The sequence below is a fragment of the Mobula birostris genome, chromosome 5, assembly GCF_030028105.1.
Source record: "Mobula birostris isolate sMobBir1 chromosome 5, sMobBir1.hap1, whole genome shotgun sequence".
Lineage (NCBI taxonomy): Eukaryota > Metazoa > Chordata > Chondrichthyes > Myliobatiformes > Myliobatidae > Mobula > Mobula birostris.
The window spans coordinates 205,024,297-205,044,939 of record NC_092374.1 but is presented as its reverse complement, the minus strand read 5'-3'; the positions used below and the strand labels follow the sequence as shown (position 1 = coordinate 205,044,939).

Here is a 20,643-nt window from a genome sequence, read left to right as displayed (position 1 = left end):
AAAGCAGAGGTAATTGATTAATCCAGGTGTCAAAGGTTACAGTGAGAAGGCAGGAGAATGAGGTTGAGAGCAATAAAAATCAGCCATGGTGGAATAATGGAGCGGACTAGATGGGCAGTTTTATAGTGTAATGTTTTAAAACTGAAATGGATGATTCACATTCACGGCAGAGACACACCATAACTTCAATATTCAAACAAAATCTTTTCTGCAAAGAGGAAATTAACACAGTTGTTCGAAAGGGTTCTGTGGTCAGAAACCCCAAGTCATTTCAAATCGGTGCACTGTGGGCTGATTCCCGTCCTTCCTCCCATCCGCCTGGCTCCCTATCTCTCCGCTCTTCCCCACCGACCCGGCGTTTATCAGTCCCCTCTCCTGCCCCCCACCCAGAACCTCTCACCCCTACGCCACCCTTCCTCGATCCTCTTCCACTGCCTCACCCTCGCTCGTCTTCCCCGCCTCTCTCCCCTCTTCTACCCACCTCTCTCTCTCTTCCCACTGTTCCCCCACCCCCCTCTCTCTCACCCGTTCCCCTGCCTCTCTATCTCTCTCCCCACTATTTCCGCACCCCTCTCTCTCCCCACTGTTCCCCCACCTCTCTCTCCCCACTATTCCCCCAACACTCTCTCCCCACTATTGCTCCTCTTGCTCTCTCCTGACTATTCCCCTGCCCCCTCTACCCCCACTATTTCCCCACCCCTCTCTCTCCCCACTATTCCCCCACCCCTCTCTCACCCATTCCCCTGCCTCTCTATCTCTCTCCCCACTATTCCCCCCAACTCTCTCCCCCCACTATTGCCTCTCTCGCTCTCTCCCCAGTATTCCCCCACCTCTCTCTCTCCCGCCACTATTCCCCCACCCCTCTCTCCCCCACTATTCCCCCACCCCTCTCACCCACTATTTCCCCACCTCTCTCTGCCCACACTATTTCCCACCCCTCTCTCCCCCACTATTCCCCTGCCCCTCTCTCTCCCCCCACTATTCCCCACCTCTCTCTCCCCCCACTATCCCCCACCCTCCACTATCCCCCACCCCTCTCCCCCCACTATCCCCCACCCCTCTCTCCCCCCCACTATTCCGTCCCTCTCTCCCCCCACTATTCCCCCAACTCTCTCCCCCCACTATTGCCCCTCTCGCTCTCTCCCCACTATTCCCCCACCCCTCTCTCTCCCCAACTATCCCCCACCCCTCTCTCTCCCCCACTATTCCCCACCCCTCTCTCCCCCCCACTATCCCACACCCCCCTCTCCCCCCCACTCCCTCTCCCCCACCCCTCTCTCTCCCCTCTCTCTCCCACTATTCCCCCACCGCTCTCTCTCCCACTATTCCCCCACCACTCTCTCCCCCCACTATTCCCCACCCCTCTCTCCCCCCACTATTCCCCCACCCCTCTCTCTCCCCCCACTATTCCCCCACCCCTCTCTCTCCCCCCACTATTCCCCACCCCTCTCTCTCCCCCCACTATTCCCCACCCCTCTCTCCCCCCACTCTTCCCCCACCCCTCTCTTCCCCCACCCCTCTCTCTTCCCCCACTATTCCCCCACCCCTCTCTCTTCCCCCACCCCCTCTCCCCAACTATTCCCCCACCCCTCTCTCCCCAACTATTCCCCCACCCCCCTCTCTCACCCGTTCCCCTGCCTCTCTATCTCTCTCCCCACTATTCCCCCCTCTCTCTCCCCACTATTCCCCCACCCCCTCTCTCACCCGTTCCCCTGCCTCTCTATCTCTCTCCCCACTATTCCCCCCTCTCTCCCCCACTATTCCCCCACCTCTCTCTCTCCCCCCACTATTCCCCATCCCTCTCTCTTCCCCCACTATTCCCCCACCCCTCTCTCTCCCCCCACTATTCCCCCACCCCTCTCTCTCCCCACTATTCCCCCACCCCCTCTCTCACCCGTTCCCCTGCCTCTCTATCTCTCTCCCCACTATTCCACCACAACTCTCTCCCCCCACTATTCCCCACCCCTCTCTCCCCCCACTATTCCCCACCCCTCTCTCCCCACTATTTCCCCACCTGTCTCTCTCCCCACTAGTCCCCACCCCTCTCTCCCCCCTATTTCCCCACCTGTCTCTCTCCCCACTAGTCCCCACCCCTCTCTCCCCCCACTATTCCACACCCCTCTCTCCCCCCACTATTCCCCACCTCTCTCTCTCCCCACTATTTCCCCACCTCTCTCTCCCCCCCACTATTCCCCCACCCCTCTCTCCCCCCCACTATTCCCCCACCCCTCTCCCCCCCCACTATTCCCCCACCCCTCTCCCCCCCACTATTCCCCCACCCCTCTCTCTCCCCCCCACTATTCCCCCACCCCTCTCCCCCCCCACTATTCCCCCGTCCCTCTCTCTCCCCCTACTATTCCTCCACCCCCCTCTCTCTCCCCACTATTCCCCCACCCCTCTCTCCCCCCACTATTCCCCCCTCTCTCCCCCCACTATTCCCCCCTCTCTCCCCCCACTATTCCCCCCTCTTTCCCCCCACTATTCCCCCCCTCTCTCCCCCCCACTATTCCCCACCCCTCTTCCCCCACTATTCCCCACCCCTCTCTCCCCCCACTATTCCCCCACCCCTCTCTCTCCCCCCACTATTCCCCCACCCCTCTCTCTCCCCCCACTATTCCCCACCCCTCTCTCTTCCCCCACTATTCCCCCACCCCTCTCTTCCCCACTATCCCCCACCTCTCTCCCTCCCCCCCACTATCCCCCACCTCTCTCCCCCCACTATTCCCCACCTCTCTCTCCCCCCACTATTCCCCACCTCTCTCTCCCCCCACTATCCCCCCCCCACTATCCCCCACCTCTCTCCCTCCCCCACTATCCCCCACCTCTCTCTCCCCCCACTATCCCCCACCTCTCTCCCCCCCACTATTCCCCACCTCTCTCCCTCCCCACGTACAAACTGAATAATAAACTCTTCAATCTGATGTCGGTTCTCTTGGTGGCCAAACAATTATTTAATAGAAAAACAAACAGCCCCTTGAACAACATCTTCTTTCAATTTGATATCGGTTACAGCTCAGCAAAACATGCTGGACTGTCTCCGGACAAGCACAGTCACACAATCCAGCAGGATGTTTTCCTATTGTCTTTCAATAATAGTTTAGCCCCAAACGATTATCTCTACGATCTGAAAGGTGACAGTTCTGGTTCCCTCGATGCCCGGCGGCCGCGCCTGTATTCGCTCCGTACCCGGAGTCGGGGTTTTTCGGTGACGGGGACGCCGACTGAAGCGCAACAGCGGTCTCTGGACTTTGTGACGATCCGGGCAGTGGTTGCGGAAGTGGCAGAGGGAGAGGGAGAGGAGAGAGCGACCGCCGCCGCGGCTGTGGCTCTTTCTCCGGGGAGAGCGGCGGCTCTGCAGTCGACAGCGTAGTGCCGGGACGGAGATGTTTAAGCTGCCGCTGAGGGGGTCGGCCGGACGGGGCCCCGGCCGTTTCTGATCGCGGGGAGCCCGATTCCGCCCTGCGGCCCGCTCGCAAAGTGAAACTAAAGAAGTCCCGGAAGGCCCTCATCTCGCACTCGCACGGAGAGAGGCCGCCGTTCCCCCAGCAGGTGAGTATGGGCCGAATGGTTACCTCGGGCCGAGGCGTTGTCCCCGGGACCGGGCCGGGGTCTGCCGGCCGGACTCCGGCCGGTTCCATCGGACACATGAACAGAATTCGGCACCTCGGGTCGGCTCCGCTCCGCCATTTCATCATCGCTGGTTTATTATCCGTTTAAACCCATTCCCCGCCTTTGATGCCCCGACAAATCGAGAACCTTCTTTTGACTTTTGATGGAGGTTCGCAGTCCAACTTCAAGGAGCCTTACCGTCACCAGCCGGACTGGAGTGTGGTGTGGAGAGAGTTGGGAAGTAAATCTCTTTCCACTCCTTCATCAGCTGCTCGCAGCGACTCCGCATGAATCGTTTAGGTGTATAGAATGATGAGAGGCATTGATCGTGTGGATAGTCAGAGGCTTTTTCCCAGGACTGAAATGGTGTAAGGTGCTGGGGAGCAGGTACAGAGGAGATGTCAGGGGTAAGTTTTTTACTCAGAGAGTGGTGAGTGCGTGGAATGGGCTGCCGGTAACGGTGGTGGAGGCGGATACAATAGGGTCTTTTAAGAGACTTTTGGATAGGTACATGGAGCTTCGAAAAATAGAGGGCTATGTATTGCTAAGCCTAGTAATATCTACAGTAGGGACATGTTTGGCACCGCTTAGTGGGCCGAAGGGCCTGTATTGTGCTGTAGGTTTTCTATGTTTCTATGTTTAACTGAAAACTAAATTACCCCGAAGAGCCCTGTAGATTGTAAATACTGAAAGACACATCTCTTCCATAACTTAGTAAAATTTTAAAATGAAAACTGTCAACCCCAAAGCTAGGAGTGCAGCCTGTATTTGCTTTCTTTCAACCCTGTACGCTTTACACTGTAAAATAATGTGTTCAACTGTTTCACAGTGATGACAATGCCTTCACATCCCAGGGTGATGTATCCAACAGGATACAAGGAATAATTAAGCATAGTATGCCAATTCTAAGTCAAGTCAATATAATTCCTTCCCTTCCTGTCTTAACTCCTTCTCCCATCAATCCAAGCCTCTGCTTTAAATATACCCAATGACTTGCTTCTTCAGCTGTCTGTGGCAATGAATTCCACAGATTCAACACTCTCTGGCTAAAGAAATTTGGCTTCATCTCTGTTGTAAGTGGACGTCCATCTATTCTGAGGCTGTGCCCTCTGGACCTGGACTCCCCCCACTATAGGAAACATCTTCTCCACTTATATGAAGTTATGGGGCGGTATATTGATTGTGCTGAAATCAGAAATCAAAAAGCCAGCGACCACGAGTCAACGAGTCCACAGTCAGCTTGCTGTTGGGTTGCAGGATTGTGTATGTGGGTGGATGGATGGATGGATGGGGCTTGTTGTTGGGTTGGACAATGTGTGCGTGGATGGACGGGGCTTGATGGTTTGGAGGAATGTGTGCAGCGAGGGATGGCGCTTGTCGTTGGGTTGATGGAATTTTTTCCCTGTTCAGAAAATAGTCAATGCTTTTATTATTTCTACCAAAGTACATGACCCTACACTTCCCCACACTGTATTCGATCTGTCACTTCTTTGCCCATTCTCCTGATATGTCTAAGTCTTTCTGCAGAGTCCCTGATTCCTGAAAAATTACCTGCCCCTCTATTTATTTTTGTTTCATCCACAGTCTTGGTCACAAAACCATCAATTCTGTCATCCAGATCATTGTCGTATAACGTAAAAAGCATGGGTCCCAACACCAATGCCTGCAGAACACCACTAGTCACTGGCAGCCAACCAGAAAAGGCCCCCTTTATTCCCACTCTGTGCTTCCTGCCAGTCAGCCACTGCTTTCTCCGTGCTAGAATCTTTTCTGTGGTACCGTGGGCTCGTAGCTTGTTCGGCAGCCTCGTATGGCAGCTTGTCAAAGACCTTCTGAAGATCCAAGCACACGGATTGGGTGGTATGATTAGCGGAAGGACTTGGTACGTTCTGCACGTGACTGCATGTGTTTCTTGCCGGTGGTCCGGTTTCCGCCAGCATTCCAAAGACACACGGGTTAGTCGGTTCATTGCTCACGTGGATGAAATTGGGTGCTTTAGGCTTGTAAGACCCGAAGGGCCTGTTACTGTACTTTATCTCTAAATTAAGTGTGACTCTCACTTCGGCTAGCGGTTTAATATAGGGGGTGGTGGCCCCCGGCCTGGCTAAACTTAAAGAAATCTCGCTTGGGTGGGTGCTGCGATGTGTCCCCTGTTACAAATCAGCCCCCCAAAATAACAAACAGTACACAATATGCGATTAAACGATGAATTTTAATAATTCTTACTTTGACTATATGGTTAGTAAAGAAACAATAAATAAAGAAAAAAAGGGCCCAATCTTATTAATCAGTCTGTTGCGCAATGTTGGAGCTCAGTGATAAACCGATTGTCCACCATCGACCTCCTCCGATCGTCGCTGCCCTTCGGACCCTCGCTCCAAGTCCACCCTGTCTGGTGGTCTACCAACTCTCTCCATTCACGTCTTCTCTCCTCATCTCTCCCAAGCAAAAGACTGGGAAAATCTCTCTTCCAGACTCACAAGAAAGAACAACAGCATTCCGAACCCTGTTATCTCCAGTCATAACCCAAACATTGCTGCTACAGAGAAACCATTACATTATCAGTGAAACCCTACAGCACGTTAACATAAATAAGCATCCGCTGACTTACCGAATGGCAGAGCAGGGTAGTGGATTAGCCAACTCCTGCTCCTCTTCTCTTACCTCCTTTTCAAGTTTATTATCTGACTGTACATATATACAACCAAACAAAGCAACGTTCCTCCAGACCACATTGGCACCCACAGCACATGTATCACACACGGCACATAAAACAAAATGTTTCCACAGGCAAAATAATAAAATATAATTCAAAATGCATATAGAGCTCAGCACAGGTAAACAGCTCGCTCTCCTATTGAGACCGGGGGGGGTAGCAGAGTACTCATTAGTCTCACAGCCTGAGGGAAGAAGCTAGTGTATGACTAATATGTAGTAATAATAATAATACAGTAATAATATATTAATATATGGTATTACTATATTAATAATATATTAATATATATTAATCCATTGATTCCATGCAGCACAAAATAAAACACAAGAAAACATTTTTAATTATTAATATATATAACTAATTTAATAATATTTTAATATACTAATATGACTAATCCTACTGATGTTTCCGTACCTTCTTCCTGACAGTAGTGGGTTAAAGAGTTTGTGGGATGGGTGGTTGGGAACCTCAACAATACTTTGGGCCCTTTACCTACGACAATCCCGGTAAATATCACATACGGGAGGGAGGGAGACCCCGGTGATTCTCTCAGCGGTTTTTATTATCCATTTTTTGCTCTGTTGCAGGGATCCATTGGTTTAATGCTGATGCGAAGAGAGATGGGTAGATGGAAGATACGCTGGACTCTAATCCTGCTCTTCTGTAGGATCTACTTCACCTGCACCCGTGAGTGATGCCATTTTCTGAAGTCCTCTCTCATGGCGGCACAGCAGCGTACGGTTAATTCAGTCACGTTATTGCGCAGGTTTCAATTCCCACTGCTGCTTGTAAGGAGTTTGTATTTCCACCAGGTTGTCTGGTTTTCACCCATGTCCCATATATGTACCGATTAGGATTGGTGAGTTGTGCGTGTGCTGTGGTGGCAGTGGCGGACTGTCCTTAGACTCTGGTTGTTTCTGGCACCTTTCTGGATATGCATTGTTGATAGGTGCCAGTGATGCACTGGGCAGTTCTGACTACCGGTTGTAGAGTCCGCTGCACTGCAGGTTCCACCGCAAGCAGTGATGCATCTTGTTAGGATGCTCTCTGCTACTCATCTGTAGAATGACATGAGTATAGATGTGCAAAGACCCGCTCCCCTCAGAAAGCAGGGGTGTTGGTGAGCTTTCCCGATTGCGTACGATGTGTCCTGGGACCACGAGAGGTTGTGTGAGACGTGCGCTCCCAGGAGTTTGAAACCGCTCACAGTTTCCACTGCTGTGCCGTGCATGTGAAAAAGGGATGTGATGGGGGTGAGTTCTGAAGTCGACAACCACTTCCTTTGTCTTGGTGACATTGCGGAGCAGGTTCTTTCTGGAAATACGTTCTCCCTGTGACCACCTCTGAGTGCCCCAGTTCCCTCCCACGTCCCAGAGATGTACGGGTTAGTAGATTCGTGGGTCACATGGTTGTAATTGGGTGGTACGGCCTCGTTGGGCAGGAGGGGCCTGTTATAGATTGGCCGGCTCCTATTCCTCTTTCTTACTTGCTTTTCAAGTTTCAAGTTTATAGTCATCTGACTGAAAATATTAAAAGTAAAGGCCACACGCAGAATCCTGGAGAACTTCAGCAGGTCAGGCAGCCTGTATGGAGAGGAATAAATGGTCGACATTTCAGGCTGAGTCCCTTCCTCAGGATTTTTATCTATCCTGAATATCCCAAGATACTGCTGGGTAACAGGCCGTTCGAACTTGTGCTACCCAATTACAGCCATGACCAATTAACCTAGTAACCAGTACGTCTTTGGACTGCGGGGGGTAACCAGAAGAAACTCACATGGTCATAGGGAGAACATATAAAGCCCTTACAGTCAAGCATTATGCCAACTGCTACCCCCCCCCCAAAACCAGCCTTCCTAATTGCCTGCTGTATAGCGCGCTCACCCTTTGTGTATCATTGCTCGAGTATCCGTGAGGATAACACACCTGCTTCTCTCCTCTCTCCCACGACAGAGAGGGTAGAACAGTTCAAGGTCACGGGGCCGGCGCAGGCCGTCGCGGCCATGGTTCAGAGCGTGGCTGTCCTGGAGTGTCAGCTGGTCCCGGAGAACATGCCACCCAGCATGGAGATACGCTGGATGCGCAGTGACACCAAGGCGAGCACCGTCGTCCACCGGTACCGCAACGGCAAGGATGTTGTGGAGGGCCAGGACGAGGCTTACCGGGGCCGCACCGAGCTCTTCAAGGACGACTTCCAGAAGGGCAATGTCTCGCTCAGGTTGAGTGGTGTGCGGCTGGCCGATGAGGGGGAATACTTGTGTATGGTGGAGTATAACAGAGTCCCCGAGCAGGCTGTCGTTTCACTGAAGGTTTCCAGTAAGTTTCTCGGATACCTTGTCTCTGTCCCAACCTCCTCTCTAATCTAATATTTGTCTCCCAAGATCATTCCTGTGAACAACCTCTCGACCCTCTCCAATGCCAACACATCGTTTCTGGGGCCCAAAATTGCTCTTGATACTCCATGTGGTCCGACCAATCCCTTGTATATCCTTGCTCTTTTATTTCAGTCCTCTCAAAGTAAATGCCAACGTTGCATTTGCCTTCCCTGCTGCTAATTTGACCTGCAAGTTCATCCTGCACGAGGACTCACAAGTCTCTTTGAATTTTCTCCCTGTTTAGAAAGTAGTCTAGGCCTCTATTCCTTCTACCAAAGTGCAAGATCATACACATCCCATATCTCTCTCCCCCATATCAACCCATCTTGACAACCCTCTCCCTCCCTCCCTGCATCTCCAAACCTCTCTTTTCCCCCAATTTAATTCATTCTGGCCTTCTCCTCAGGCTCCTGTACCTCCTCTTAGGTGGTAACATGAGAACAGGGCATGTCCTGGACGGTGAAGGCCCTTAATGGTGGATGCTGCAAATCTGAGTCATTGCCTTTTGAAAGGCGGGGTGGCTGGTGGCCTCGATGGAGCTGTCTGAGTTTACAACATTCTGCAGCTTTTTCCGATCCTGCGCAGTGGCCCCTCCATACCAGGCAGCGAGGCAGCCAGTCTGCAGAGGATACAGACGCGGCCTGCTCCCTCGTGGGCCCCGAGCCTCCTCAGCATCCAGGACACCTTCAAAAGGCGATGCCTCAAGGTGGTGACATTCTACATCAGGGAGGAGATTCAAGATCGTTCAGTGTTGTTTCCAGTACACAGATGAAATAACAATTACACTGGATTCCATGCGGCACTAAATAAAACACAACAAGATAAAGAACACAATAATTTTTTTAAAAAAGCAGGAGGTATAAGAGCCCGAAGACACACATGAAGACATGTTTTAGGACCAGCTTCTTCCCCTCCACCATCACATTTCTAAAAGGTCCACGGACACCACTTCACTATTTTGCTATGTTTTTTTTAACATAGATTCTTATTTTAATTGATAGTGATTTTTACGTCTTGCACTGACTGTACTGCTGCGGCAAGACAACAAATTTCACAACAAATGTCAGTGATACTAAACCTGATTTGCCTCTTCACAGGCCTGGGCCTTCAACCTTCCATTCGTTTGGAAGGTTACCAAGGCAACAGGATCAAGATCAAGTGCAGCTCCTCTGGCTGGTACCCCAAACCCAGTATTCAGTGGACCAGAAGCGGGGAGCAGGAGGTGAAGGCTGAGTCCCAGATGACAAAGGACCCAGATGGCTTCTACCGCATTGCCAGCACCTTGAAGGTGATGAGTGACATGACCGACGTCAAGTGCAGGGTGAAGGCCGGCACGCTGAAGGTGCTGACGTCCAGGCTGAGGATCCCAGGTCAGTCCAGAGACGAGGAGCGAACTGGTGGTGGGGAGAGGGCACTGTGGGCATAAACCGGGGGATGGTGCCTGGGTGAATGCCACTGGCAGGTCAGGAGAGAGGCTGTGGTGTCATCACAACCGGTCTCATGCAGCTCGGTGAATCTGCAACCCAACAGATACGGCATTGTCGCATGTAGCAGGCTGGGGGAAGTTCAAGTCCAATTTATTGTCATTCGGCCATACACGTGTACCGTCAAACGAAACAATGCTCCTCTGGAGCAAGGTACACAATACAGTACATGTAACTCACACAAATAACACACAAGATAACATTTATTTGATCTTCATGTACCATGTTGTATGACATGGGCAGTCATGGTCTTTCCATGACCATTATTGTTTTTAGCAAACTTTTCTACAGAAGTGGTTTGCCATTGCCACTTTCTGGGCAGTGCCTTTATAAGATGGGTGACAACCCCCCCCCCCCCCCCCCCAGCCGTCGTCAATACTCTTCAGAGATTGTCTGCCTGGCGTTAGTGGTCTTGTGATATGCTTCTATGACCGTCCACCACCGGCTTCCATGCCTGCATGGGACCCTGATCAGGGGACTAAGCGGTTGTTTCACCTTGGCCAAGGGTGAGCTGCAGGGTAGCGGATGGAAGTAGCACCTTGTATCTCTCCTCGGTAGAGATACATCTCCTCCCCAAAGTAGTACTACCGTAAATAAGTTAGCAAATGTTAAGGTGCATTTTTGACACGAGGTAGAAAGTGAACAGTGTAATGCTACTGATGTTTCATTACGTGGTGAGACATGGGTGGTGGCTGGGAGTCCCGGTAGCCACACAGTCTGGGAGAAAGAGCAGTTCTGAGAACATTCTGCCTGATGGAGGGGTCTGCTGGACTGATGGGAGGGATCATTGCCGATGCTGAGGCCCCTGCACACACAGCGCTGATGGTGAAGATGTGGTGGGTGGAAGAGAAACCCTGGTGGGCCTGGTGATTCCCGTGGTGGGTGGAAGGGAAACCCTGGTGGGCCTGGCGATTCCCGTGGTGGGTGGAAGGGAAACCCTGGTGGGCCTGGCGATTCCCGTGGTGGGTGGAAGGGAAACCCTGGTGGGCCTGGTGATTCCCGTGGTGGGTGGAAGGGAAACCCTGGTGGGCCTGGTGATTCCCGTGGTGGGTGGAAGGGAAACCCTGGTGGGCCTGGCGATTCCCGTGGTGGGTGGAAGGGAAACCCTGGTGGGCCTGGCGATTCCCGTGGTGGGTGGAAGGGAAACCCTGGTGGGCCTGGCGATTCCCGTGGTGGGTGGAAGGGAAACCCTGGTGGGCCTGACGATTCCCGTGGTGGGTGGAAGGGAAACCCTGGTGGGCCTGGCGATTCCCGTGGTGGGTGGAAGGGAAACCCTGGTGGGCCTGGCGATTCCCGTGGTGGGTGGAAGGGAAACCCTGGTGGGCCTGGTGATTCCCGTGGTGGGTGGAAGGGAAACCCTGGTGGGCCTGGCGATTCCCGTACCAGACAGTGATGCAACTGCTCAGGACAGTCTCGGTGATACTTGCCTAAAGATGGATGTGGTTCCGAGCTGTGCCAACTTGATAACATCGAACAGCGCAGGCCCTATGGCCCACAGTGCTGGCCACTTGATTGCTAATTTAACTGGGCTGGCGCAACATTCTGGCCTGATCCTGTGCTGTTGTACATTTTCTGTTTCACCTACTCTAAGATCAATTTAATCCTCATTTTGTACATAGCCCTGCATTTTTCTTTCATCCTTGTGCCTAAGAGTCTCCTACATATCCCTTCAATTTCCATTTCAGCTCTGCTTCCCACTCCCATTCAGATATGTCCATACATGGCCTCCTCTACTGCCACGATGAGGCTAAACTCAGGATGGAGGAGCAACACCTCATATACCGTCTAGGTAGTCTCCAGCCCCTTGGCATGAACATTGAATTCTCCAACTTCCGGTAATTCCCTCCCCCTCCCTTCCCCTCTCCCTATGTCACTCTGCCCCCTACCCCAGCTGCCTATCACCTCCCTCATGGTTCCACCTCCTTCTACTACCCATTGTGTTTTCCCCTATTCCTTCTTCACCTTTCCTGCGTATCACCTCCCTGCTTCCCCTCCCCCGCCCCTTTATCTTTCCCCTTACTGGTTTTTCACCTGGAACCTACCAGCCTTCTCCTTCTCACCCTCCCCCCACCTTCTTTATAGGGCCTCTGCCCCTTCCCTCTACAGTCCTGACGAAGGGTTCCGGCCTGAAACGTTGACTGATCGTCTCCACGGATGCTGCCCGACCTGCTGAGTTCCTCCAGCGTGTTGTGAGGGTTTCTTAAATATCCCTGTTGTATCTCACTCTACCACCACCTCTGGTAGGACGTTCCATGTGCTCACCATTCTCTGTGTGAAGAACTTCCTCGGATGTCCCCCCCTATACTGCCCTCCCATCACCCTAAAATTGAGTTCCCTTGATTTGGCCATTTCCGGCCTGTGGAAAAAGCCTTTGGTTGTCCACTTGTCATCTTCTACCTCTCACCCTCATTGAGTGATAGCTCAACCTACCGCTGAGTGGAGGTGGTGGTGCGGACAGTCCGGGAGGCTGCCGTCGGTTACAACAGAACGTGCAGGATGCAAAGCTGGACTGAGAATCCGGAGGTGTGTCAGTTTGGAAGGTCGAATTGGAAGGCAGGATAATGGCAGGATTCTTAGCCGTGTGGAGGAACAGAGGGATCTGGGGGTCCACGTCCATCGAGTCAAGTGGATAGGGTGGTTAAGAAGGCGTACGGTGGGTTGGCCTTCATTAGTTGGGGGATCGCGTTCAAGAGCCGCGAGGTAACGTTGCAACTCTATAAAACTCTGGTTAGACCACACGTTCATTTCTGGTCAGCTCCTATCTGAAGAATGTGGAAGCTTTAGAGAGGGTGCAGAGGAGGTTTACCGGGATGCTGTCTGGATTGGAGAGCACGTCTTATGCGGAAAGGTTTAGTGAGCTAGAGCTTTTCGCTTAGGAGCAAAGGAGGATGAGAGGTGACTTTAAAAGAGGCATAGATCAAGTGCTTTTCCTCAGGGTAGAAACGGCTAATACAAGGAGGAATAATTTTAAAAAGGTAATTTGAGGAAAATATAGTTGGGAGGGATGTCAGGGGTAGGTTTTTTAAACACGGACAGTGGTGGGTGCACGGAATGCCTTGCTGGGGGGTGGTGGTGGAGGCAGATACATTAGGAACATTCAAGACATAAGACCATAAGATATAGGATCAGAAGTAGGCCATTCGGGCCATCGAGTCTGCCATTCAATCAAGAACTGATCCAATTTTTCCAGTCACCCCCACTCCCCTGCTTTCACCCCATACCTTTTGATGCCCTGGCTAATCAAGATCCTATCTATCTCTGCCCTAAACGCACCCAATGACTTGGCCTCCACAGCCGCTCGTGGCAACAAATTCCACAGATTTGCCACCCTCTGACTAAGTAATTTCTCTGCATCTCTGTTCTAAACTGACGTCCTTCAATCCTGAAGTCATGCCCTCTTGTTCTAGCATCTCCTACCATGGGAAATAACTTCGCCATATCTAATCTGTTCAGACCTTTTAACAATCTGAATGTTTCTATGAGATCCCCCCGTCATGCTCCTGAACTCCAGGGAATACAGCCCAAGAGCTGCCTGACGTTCCTCATACGGTAACCCTTTCATTCCTGGAATCATCCTCGTGAATCTTCTCTGAACCCTCTCCAATGTCAGTATATCCTTTCTAAAATAAGGAGCCCAAAACTGCAGACAATACTCCAAGTGTGTCTCATGAGTGCCTTATAGAGCCTCAACATCACATCCCTGTTCTTATATTCTATACCTCTAGAAATGAATGCCAACATCGCATTCACCTTCTTCACAACCGACTCAACCTGGAGGTTAACCCTTAGGGTATCCTGCACAAGGACTCCCAAGTCCCTTTGCATCTCTGCATTTTGAATTCTCTCCCCATCTAAATAATAGTCTGCCTGTTTATTTCTTCCACCAAAGTGCATAACCATACACTTTCCAACATTGTATTTCATTTGCCACTTCTTTGCCCATTCCCCTAAACTATTTAAGTCTCTCTGTAGGTTCTCTGTTTCCTCAACACTACTCACTCTTCCGCCTATCTTTGTATCATCAGCAAATTTAGCCACAAATTCATTAATACCATAGTTGAGAATATAGTACATAGAACAGTACAGGCCCTTCAGCCCACAATGTTGTGCCGACCCTCAAACCCTGCCTCCCAGGTAACCCTCCACCTTAAATTCTTCCATATACCTGTCTAGTAGTCTCTTAAATTTCACTAGTGTATCTACCTGCACCACTGACTCAGGCAGGGCATTCCACGCACCAACCACTCTCTGAGTGAAAAACCTTCCTCTAATATCCCCCTTGAACTTCCCACCCCTTACCTTAAAGCCATGTCCTCTTGTATTGAGCAGTGGTGTCCTGGGGAAGAGGCGCTGGCTATCCACTCTATCTATTCCTCTTAATATCTTGTATACCTCTATCATGTCTCCTCTCATCCTCCTTCTCTCCAAAGAGTAAAGCCCTAGCTCCCTTAATCTCTGATCATAATGCATACTCTCTAAACCAGGCTACATCCTGGTAAATCTCCTCTGTACCCTTTCCAATGCTCCCACATCCTTCCTATAGTGAGGTGACCAGAACTGGACACAGTACTCCAAGTGTGGCCTAACCAGAGTTTTATAGAGCTGCATCATTACATCGCGACTCTTAAACTCTATCCCTCGACTTATGAAAGCTAACACCCCATAAGTTTTCTTAACTACCCTATCCACCTCTGAGGCAACTTTCAGGGGTCTGTGGACATGTACCCCCAGATCCCTTTGCTCCTCCACACTACCAAGTATCCTGCCATTTACTTTGTACTCTGCCTTGGAGTTTGTCCTTCCAAAGTGTACCACCTCACACTTCTCCGGGTTGAACTCCATCTGCCACTTCTCAGCCCACTTCTGCATCCTATCAATGTCTCTCTGCAATCTTTGACAATCCTCTACACTACTCACAACACCACCAACCTTTGTGTCGTCTGCAAACTTGCCAACCCACCCTTCTACCCCCACATCCAGGTCGTTAATAAAAATCATGGAAAGTAGAGGTCCCAGAACATTGACAAACATCGTAAAAAGCAGTGGTCCCAACACCGACCCCTTTGGAACACCAACCAGAATAGGATCGCTTTATTCCCGCTCTCTGATTTCTGCTGATCAGCCAATGCTCCACCCACGCTAGTAATTTACCTGTAATTCCATGGGCTCTTATCTTGCAAAGCAGCCTCATGTGTGGAACCTTGTCAAAGGTCTTAAAATCCAAGTACACCATGTCTACTGCATCTCCTTTGTCTACCCTGCTTGTAATTTCCTCAAAGAATTGCAGTAGGTTAGTCAGGCAGGATTTTCCTTTCAGGAAACCATGCTGGCTTTGGTCTATCTTGTCATGTACCTCCAGGTGTTCCATAATCTCATCCCTAACAATCAATTCCAACAACTTCCCAACCACTGATATCAGGCTAACAGGTCTATAGTTTCCTTTCTGCTGCCTCCCACCCTTCTTAAATAGCGGAGTAACATTTGTAATTTTCCAGTCATCCGGTACAATGCCAGAATCTATCGATTCTTGAAAGATCATTGTTAATACCTCCGCAATCTCTCCAGCTACTTCCTTCAGAACCTGAGGGTGCATTCCATCAGGTCCAGGAGATTTATCCACCCTCAGACCATTAAGTTTCCTGAGCACCTTCTCGGTCATAATTTTCACTGCAGATACTTCACTTCCCTTACACTCTTGAATGTCCGGTATACTGCAGACGTCTTCGACTGTGAAGACTGATGCAAAATGCGCATTCAGTTCCTCTGCCATCTCTGCTTCTCTCATTACAATATCTCCAGCGTCATTTTCTATTGGTCCTATATCTACCCACAACTCCCTTTCACCCTTTATATACTTAAAAAAGCTTTTAGTATCTTCTTTGATATTAGTCGTCAGCTTCCTCTCAGAATTCATCTTTTCCTTCGAAATGACCTTCTTAGTTTCCTACTGCAAGTTTTTAAAAGCTCCCCAATCCTCTATCTTCCCACTGGCTTTGGCATCCTTGTATGTCCTCACTTTTGCTTTTACTTTGGCTCTGACTTCACTTGTCGGCCATGGTAATGTCATTCTTTGAAAATTTCTTCTTATTTGGAATATATCTGTCTTGTACTTCCCTCATTTTTTGCAGTAACTCCAGCCATTGCTGCTCTGCTGTCCTTCCTGCTAATGTCCCTTTTCAGTCAACTTCAGCCAGTTCCCCTCTCATACCATTGTAATTTCCTTTATTGCACGGACACATTGGATTTTATTTTTTTCCCTCTCAAATTTCAATGTGAACTCGATCATATTGTGATCAGTGTTACCTAAGGATTCCTTAACCTTAAGCTCTCTCATCACCTCTGGATCATTGCACAACACCCAATCCAGCACAGCCGATCCCCCTGGTGGGCTCAACAACAAGCTGTTCCAAAAAGCCATCCCGTAGACATTCTACAAATTCTCTCTCTTGAGGCCCAGTACTGGCCTGGTTTTCCCAATCCACTTTCATATTAAAATCCCCAACGATTATGACATTGCCCTTCTGACATGCCTTTTCTATCTCCTGCTGTAATTTGTAATCCACATCCTGGCTGCTGTTTGGAGGCCTGTATACAACTGCCATTAGGGTCCTTTTACCCTTGCCATTTCTTAACTCGACCCATAGAGACCACACACCTTCCAATCCAATATCATCTATTTCCAACGATTTAATATTATTTCTTAAACACAGAGCCACACCACCCCCTCTGCCTTCTAGCCTATCTTTCTGATACACCGTATATCCTTGGACGTTCAGCTCCCAATGGCAGCCATCCTTTAGCCAAGTTTCAGAGATGGCCACAACGTCATACTTGCCAACCTGTAGCTGAATTTCAAGATCACCTATTTAATTCCTTATGCTGCGTGCATTCAAATATAACACTTTCAGTCCAGTATTTGTTGCGTTCTGTTTTATCTGTACCATTCCTCTATTGCCCTGTAACTCATGCCACTGTCTGTGATTATGCTTCATCTCCTGCCTGTTCTTTCTATAATCTCTGTTGCGCGTTATCTTTGATTTATTTCTGTTTTCCTCTTCCTCAGCTCTATCACTGTGGTTCCCATCCCTGTGCCAAATTAGTTTAAACCCTCCCCAGCAGTTCTATTAAATCTGCCCACTGGGATATTGGACCCCCTGGGTTCAGGTGTAACCCATCCTTTTGGTACAGGTCATACCTCCCCCAGAAGAGGCCGCAATGATCCAGGAATCTGAATCCCTACCCCCTACACCAGTCTCTCAGCCACACATTAATTCGCCTGATCATGATATTCTTGCACTCACTAGCACGTGGCACAGGCAGCAACCCTGAGATTACTACCCTCAAGGTCTTGCTTTTCAGTTTCCTAACCGACTCCCTGAATTTTATCTTCAGGACCTCCTCCCTTTTTCTACCTATGTCATTGGTACCAACGTGTACCAAGACTTCTGGCTGTTCACCCTCTCCCTTCAGTATACTCTGCACCCGATCCGAGGCATCCCGTACCCTGGCACCTGGGAGGCAACACACCATGTGGGTATCTCTATCAGGCTGACAGAACCTCCTGTCTGTTCCCCTCACTATGGAATCCCCTATGACTACCGCATTCCTCATCTTCTTCTCTCCTGGCACCACGGAACCAGGCTCAGTTCCAGAGACCCAATCACTGTGGTCGTCCTCTGTCAGGTCACCCCCCTCAACAGCATCCAAAACGAGACAACGATTACTGAGGGGGATGGTCACAGGGGTGCTCTCTACTATTGGAGCTCTTTCTTCGCTTCCCTGACCATCACTTATCTAACACACTGGTCACATTGATGTAAGAAAAAATGGAGGGAAGGTAGATTAAAAGGCCAGCACAACATTGTGGGCTGAAGGGCCTGTACTGTGCTGTTGTGTTCTATGCCCGTGCTCAGTGTGTCTTCAAGAGTGCGTCCTGCAGGCTGGGTGTGTGCAGGTGCACCACACACAGGTTTCGTGCGGACATGGATGTTGTTATAGCTGATGGGAGTGGGGATAACCTCCCATGATCTGTTAAGTGTTCTCAGTGGTGTACGTCTCAAATAGATTCTGACAACCATGTCCAGCTCCTGGCCTTCACGTGTGGCTTGGCTGCTCAGCCTGACAAAACCATTTCTACTGACGGAAGAAGGGGCAATGGCACCTTAAAAACCAGCTGCCTCAGGCGGATGGGGCTCCTCAGCCTTCTCACTTAGGAGAAGGAAAGCTCTGATCTCAAACCTCCGCCGCCCTGCAGCTGGACCCCCTCATGGAGAAGGCTTTGGGAGTAAACCCCGAGGGGGGGAGAACCGGTGCTGGAGTCCCTACATCGAGTCTAGTGCTAACTGGCAATTCCTGCGATACCACTGGGGCCAAACTGGGTGGGTCTCTGCCGTTTCTTTGGGTTCATCGGATGCGCGGGGGTGGGAGCTTACGACACGGGCGACAGCTTGCTCTCCATACCATACCGTCTTGGCTTGCATATGACGGCTAGGACACAGCATTGATGGTGGACCCTGAACAACAGAGGGCCTCCGTGGTGAGTCTGAGCAAGTCAGTGGGATGTCAGGCAAGGGGAAGCAGTTTTAGGGAACATGGGGTTGCCCAGTGCAAGACACGGGGATATACAGTGTCTATAAAAGTATCCACTCCCCTCCTTGGAAGTTTTCATGTTTTATTGTTTTACAACATTGAATCACAGTGGATTTAATTTGGCTTTTTTGACACTGATCAACAGAAAAGACTCTTTTTGTGTCAAAGTGAAAACAAATCTCTGCATGTTGGTCTAAATTTATTACAGTTATTAAACATAAAATTGATTGTATAATTGCTCACCCCCTTCAAGTCAGTATTTAGTAGATGTACCTTTGGCAGCAATTACAGCCTTGAGTCTGTGTGGATAAGTCTCTATCAGCTTTGCAGATCTGGACACTGCAATCTTTCCCCATTCTACTTTACAAAACTGCTCAAGCTCCGTCAGATTGCATAGGGATCGTGAGTGAACAGCCTTTTCAAGTCCAGTCACAAATTCTCAATTGGATTGAGGTCTGGACTCTGAATTGGCCACTCCAGGACATTGACTTTGTTGTTTATAAGCCATTCCTGTATAGCTTTAGCTTTACACTTGGGGTGATTGTCTTGCTAGAAAACAATTCTTCTCTTAAGTGACAGTTCTCTTGCAGACTGCATCAGGTTTTCCTCCAGACCTTCCTTGTATTTTGCTGTATTCAGTTTACCCTCTACCTTCACAAGACTTCCAGGGCCTGTTGCAGTGAAGCATCCTCACAGCAGGATGCAGCCACCACCATGCTTCTCGGTAGTGATGGTGTGTTTCCGATGATGTGCGGTGTTTGGCTTACCCCACACATAGTGTTTAGTCTGATGGTCAAAACATTCAATTTTGGTTTCATCAGACCATAGAACCTTCTTCCAGCTGACTTCAGAGTCTCTCACAGGCCTTTTGGCAAACTCTAGCCAAGATATCATGTGAGCTTTTTTCAACAGTGGCTTTCTCTTCGCCACTCTCCCATAAAGCTGTGACTGGTGAAGCACCCGGGCAACAGTTGTTGTCTGTGCAGTTTCTGCCATCTCAGCCACTGAAGCTTGTAACTCCTCCAGAGCTGCCATGGGTCTCTTGGTGGTCTCCTTCTTGCACGGTCAGTCGGTTTTTGTGGGTGCTCTGCTCTAGGCAGATATACAGCTGTGCATTTTTTCCCCCATTTTTTGATGATTGATTTAACTGTACTGCAAGGGCTATTTAGTGAATTGGAGATTTCCTTCTATCCATCTCCTGACTTGTGCTTTTCAATAAACTTTTCATGGAGTTGCTTGAAGTGTTCTTTTGTCTCTGTGGTGTAGTTTTTGCTAGGATACTGACTCACCAGCAGTTGGACCTTCCAGATACAGGGGTATTTTTACTACAATCAATTGAAACACCTTGATTACACTTGAGATCTGCAGTTAACTAATTATGTGACTTCTAAAACCAATTGGCTGCACCAGTGATGATTTGATGTGTCACATTAAAGGGGCTGAATAATTGTGCAATCAATTTTATTTTAGTGTTTTATATTTGTAATGAATTTTGTAGAGATCTTTTTCCACTTTGACATGAGTCTTTTTCTGTTGATCAGTATCAAAAACAGCCAAAATAAGTCCACTGTGATTCAATGTTGTAAAACAGGCAAACATGAAAACTTCCGGGGGGGGGGGGGGTGAATATCTTTCTCGGAGGCACTGTTAGCTTATACACACAAGCCCAGAGGAACCTAGCCTGTATCCATGAACCAGAAGATTAGTTCAACATGGATTGGCCTGGCCAATGTAGTGAGATGAGGGTTTGCTGGACAGGAGTCATGAAGTCTGTAATACTGAGGCCTTATAGCGCATTGGTCAGACCACTCTTGGGGTATCGTGAAAATGTGCTGGCATTAGAGAGGGTCCGGATGAGGTTCATGAGAAAG

The 20,643-nt window shown here is 49.7% G+C and overlaps 1 protein-coding gene across 1 annotated transcript in view; it reads left to right on the top strand.

Moving 5' to 3' along the window:
* Positions 1–3,077: 3,077 nt before the first annotated feature.
* The window catches only part of LOC140198302 (butyrophilin subfamily 3 member A3-like), a 38,951-nt gene continuing 21,385 nt past the window's right edge, over positions 3,078–20,643 (top strand). Inside the window, exons 1-4 of the mRNA XM_072259374.1 lie at positions 3,078–3,549; positions 6,913–7,012; positions 8,278–8,640; positions 9,797–10,069. Coding sequence (XP_072115475.1) covers positions 6,928–7,012; positions 8,278–8,640; positions 9,797–10,069 — 721 coding nt within the window. The 5' untranslated portion in view covers positions 3,078–3,549; positions 6,913–6,927. The remainder of the gene's footprint in view (positions 3,550–6,912; positions 7,013–8,277; positions 8,641–9,796; positions 10,070–20,643) is intronic.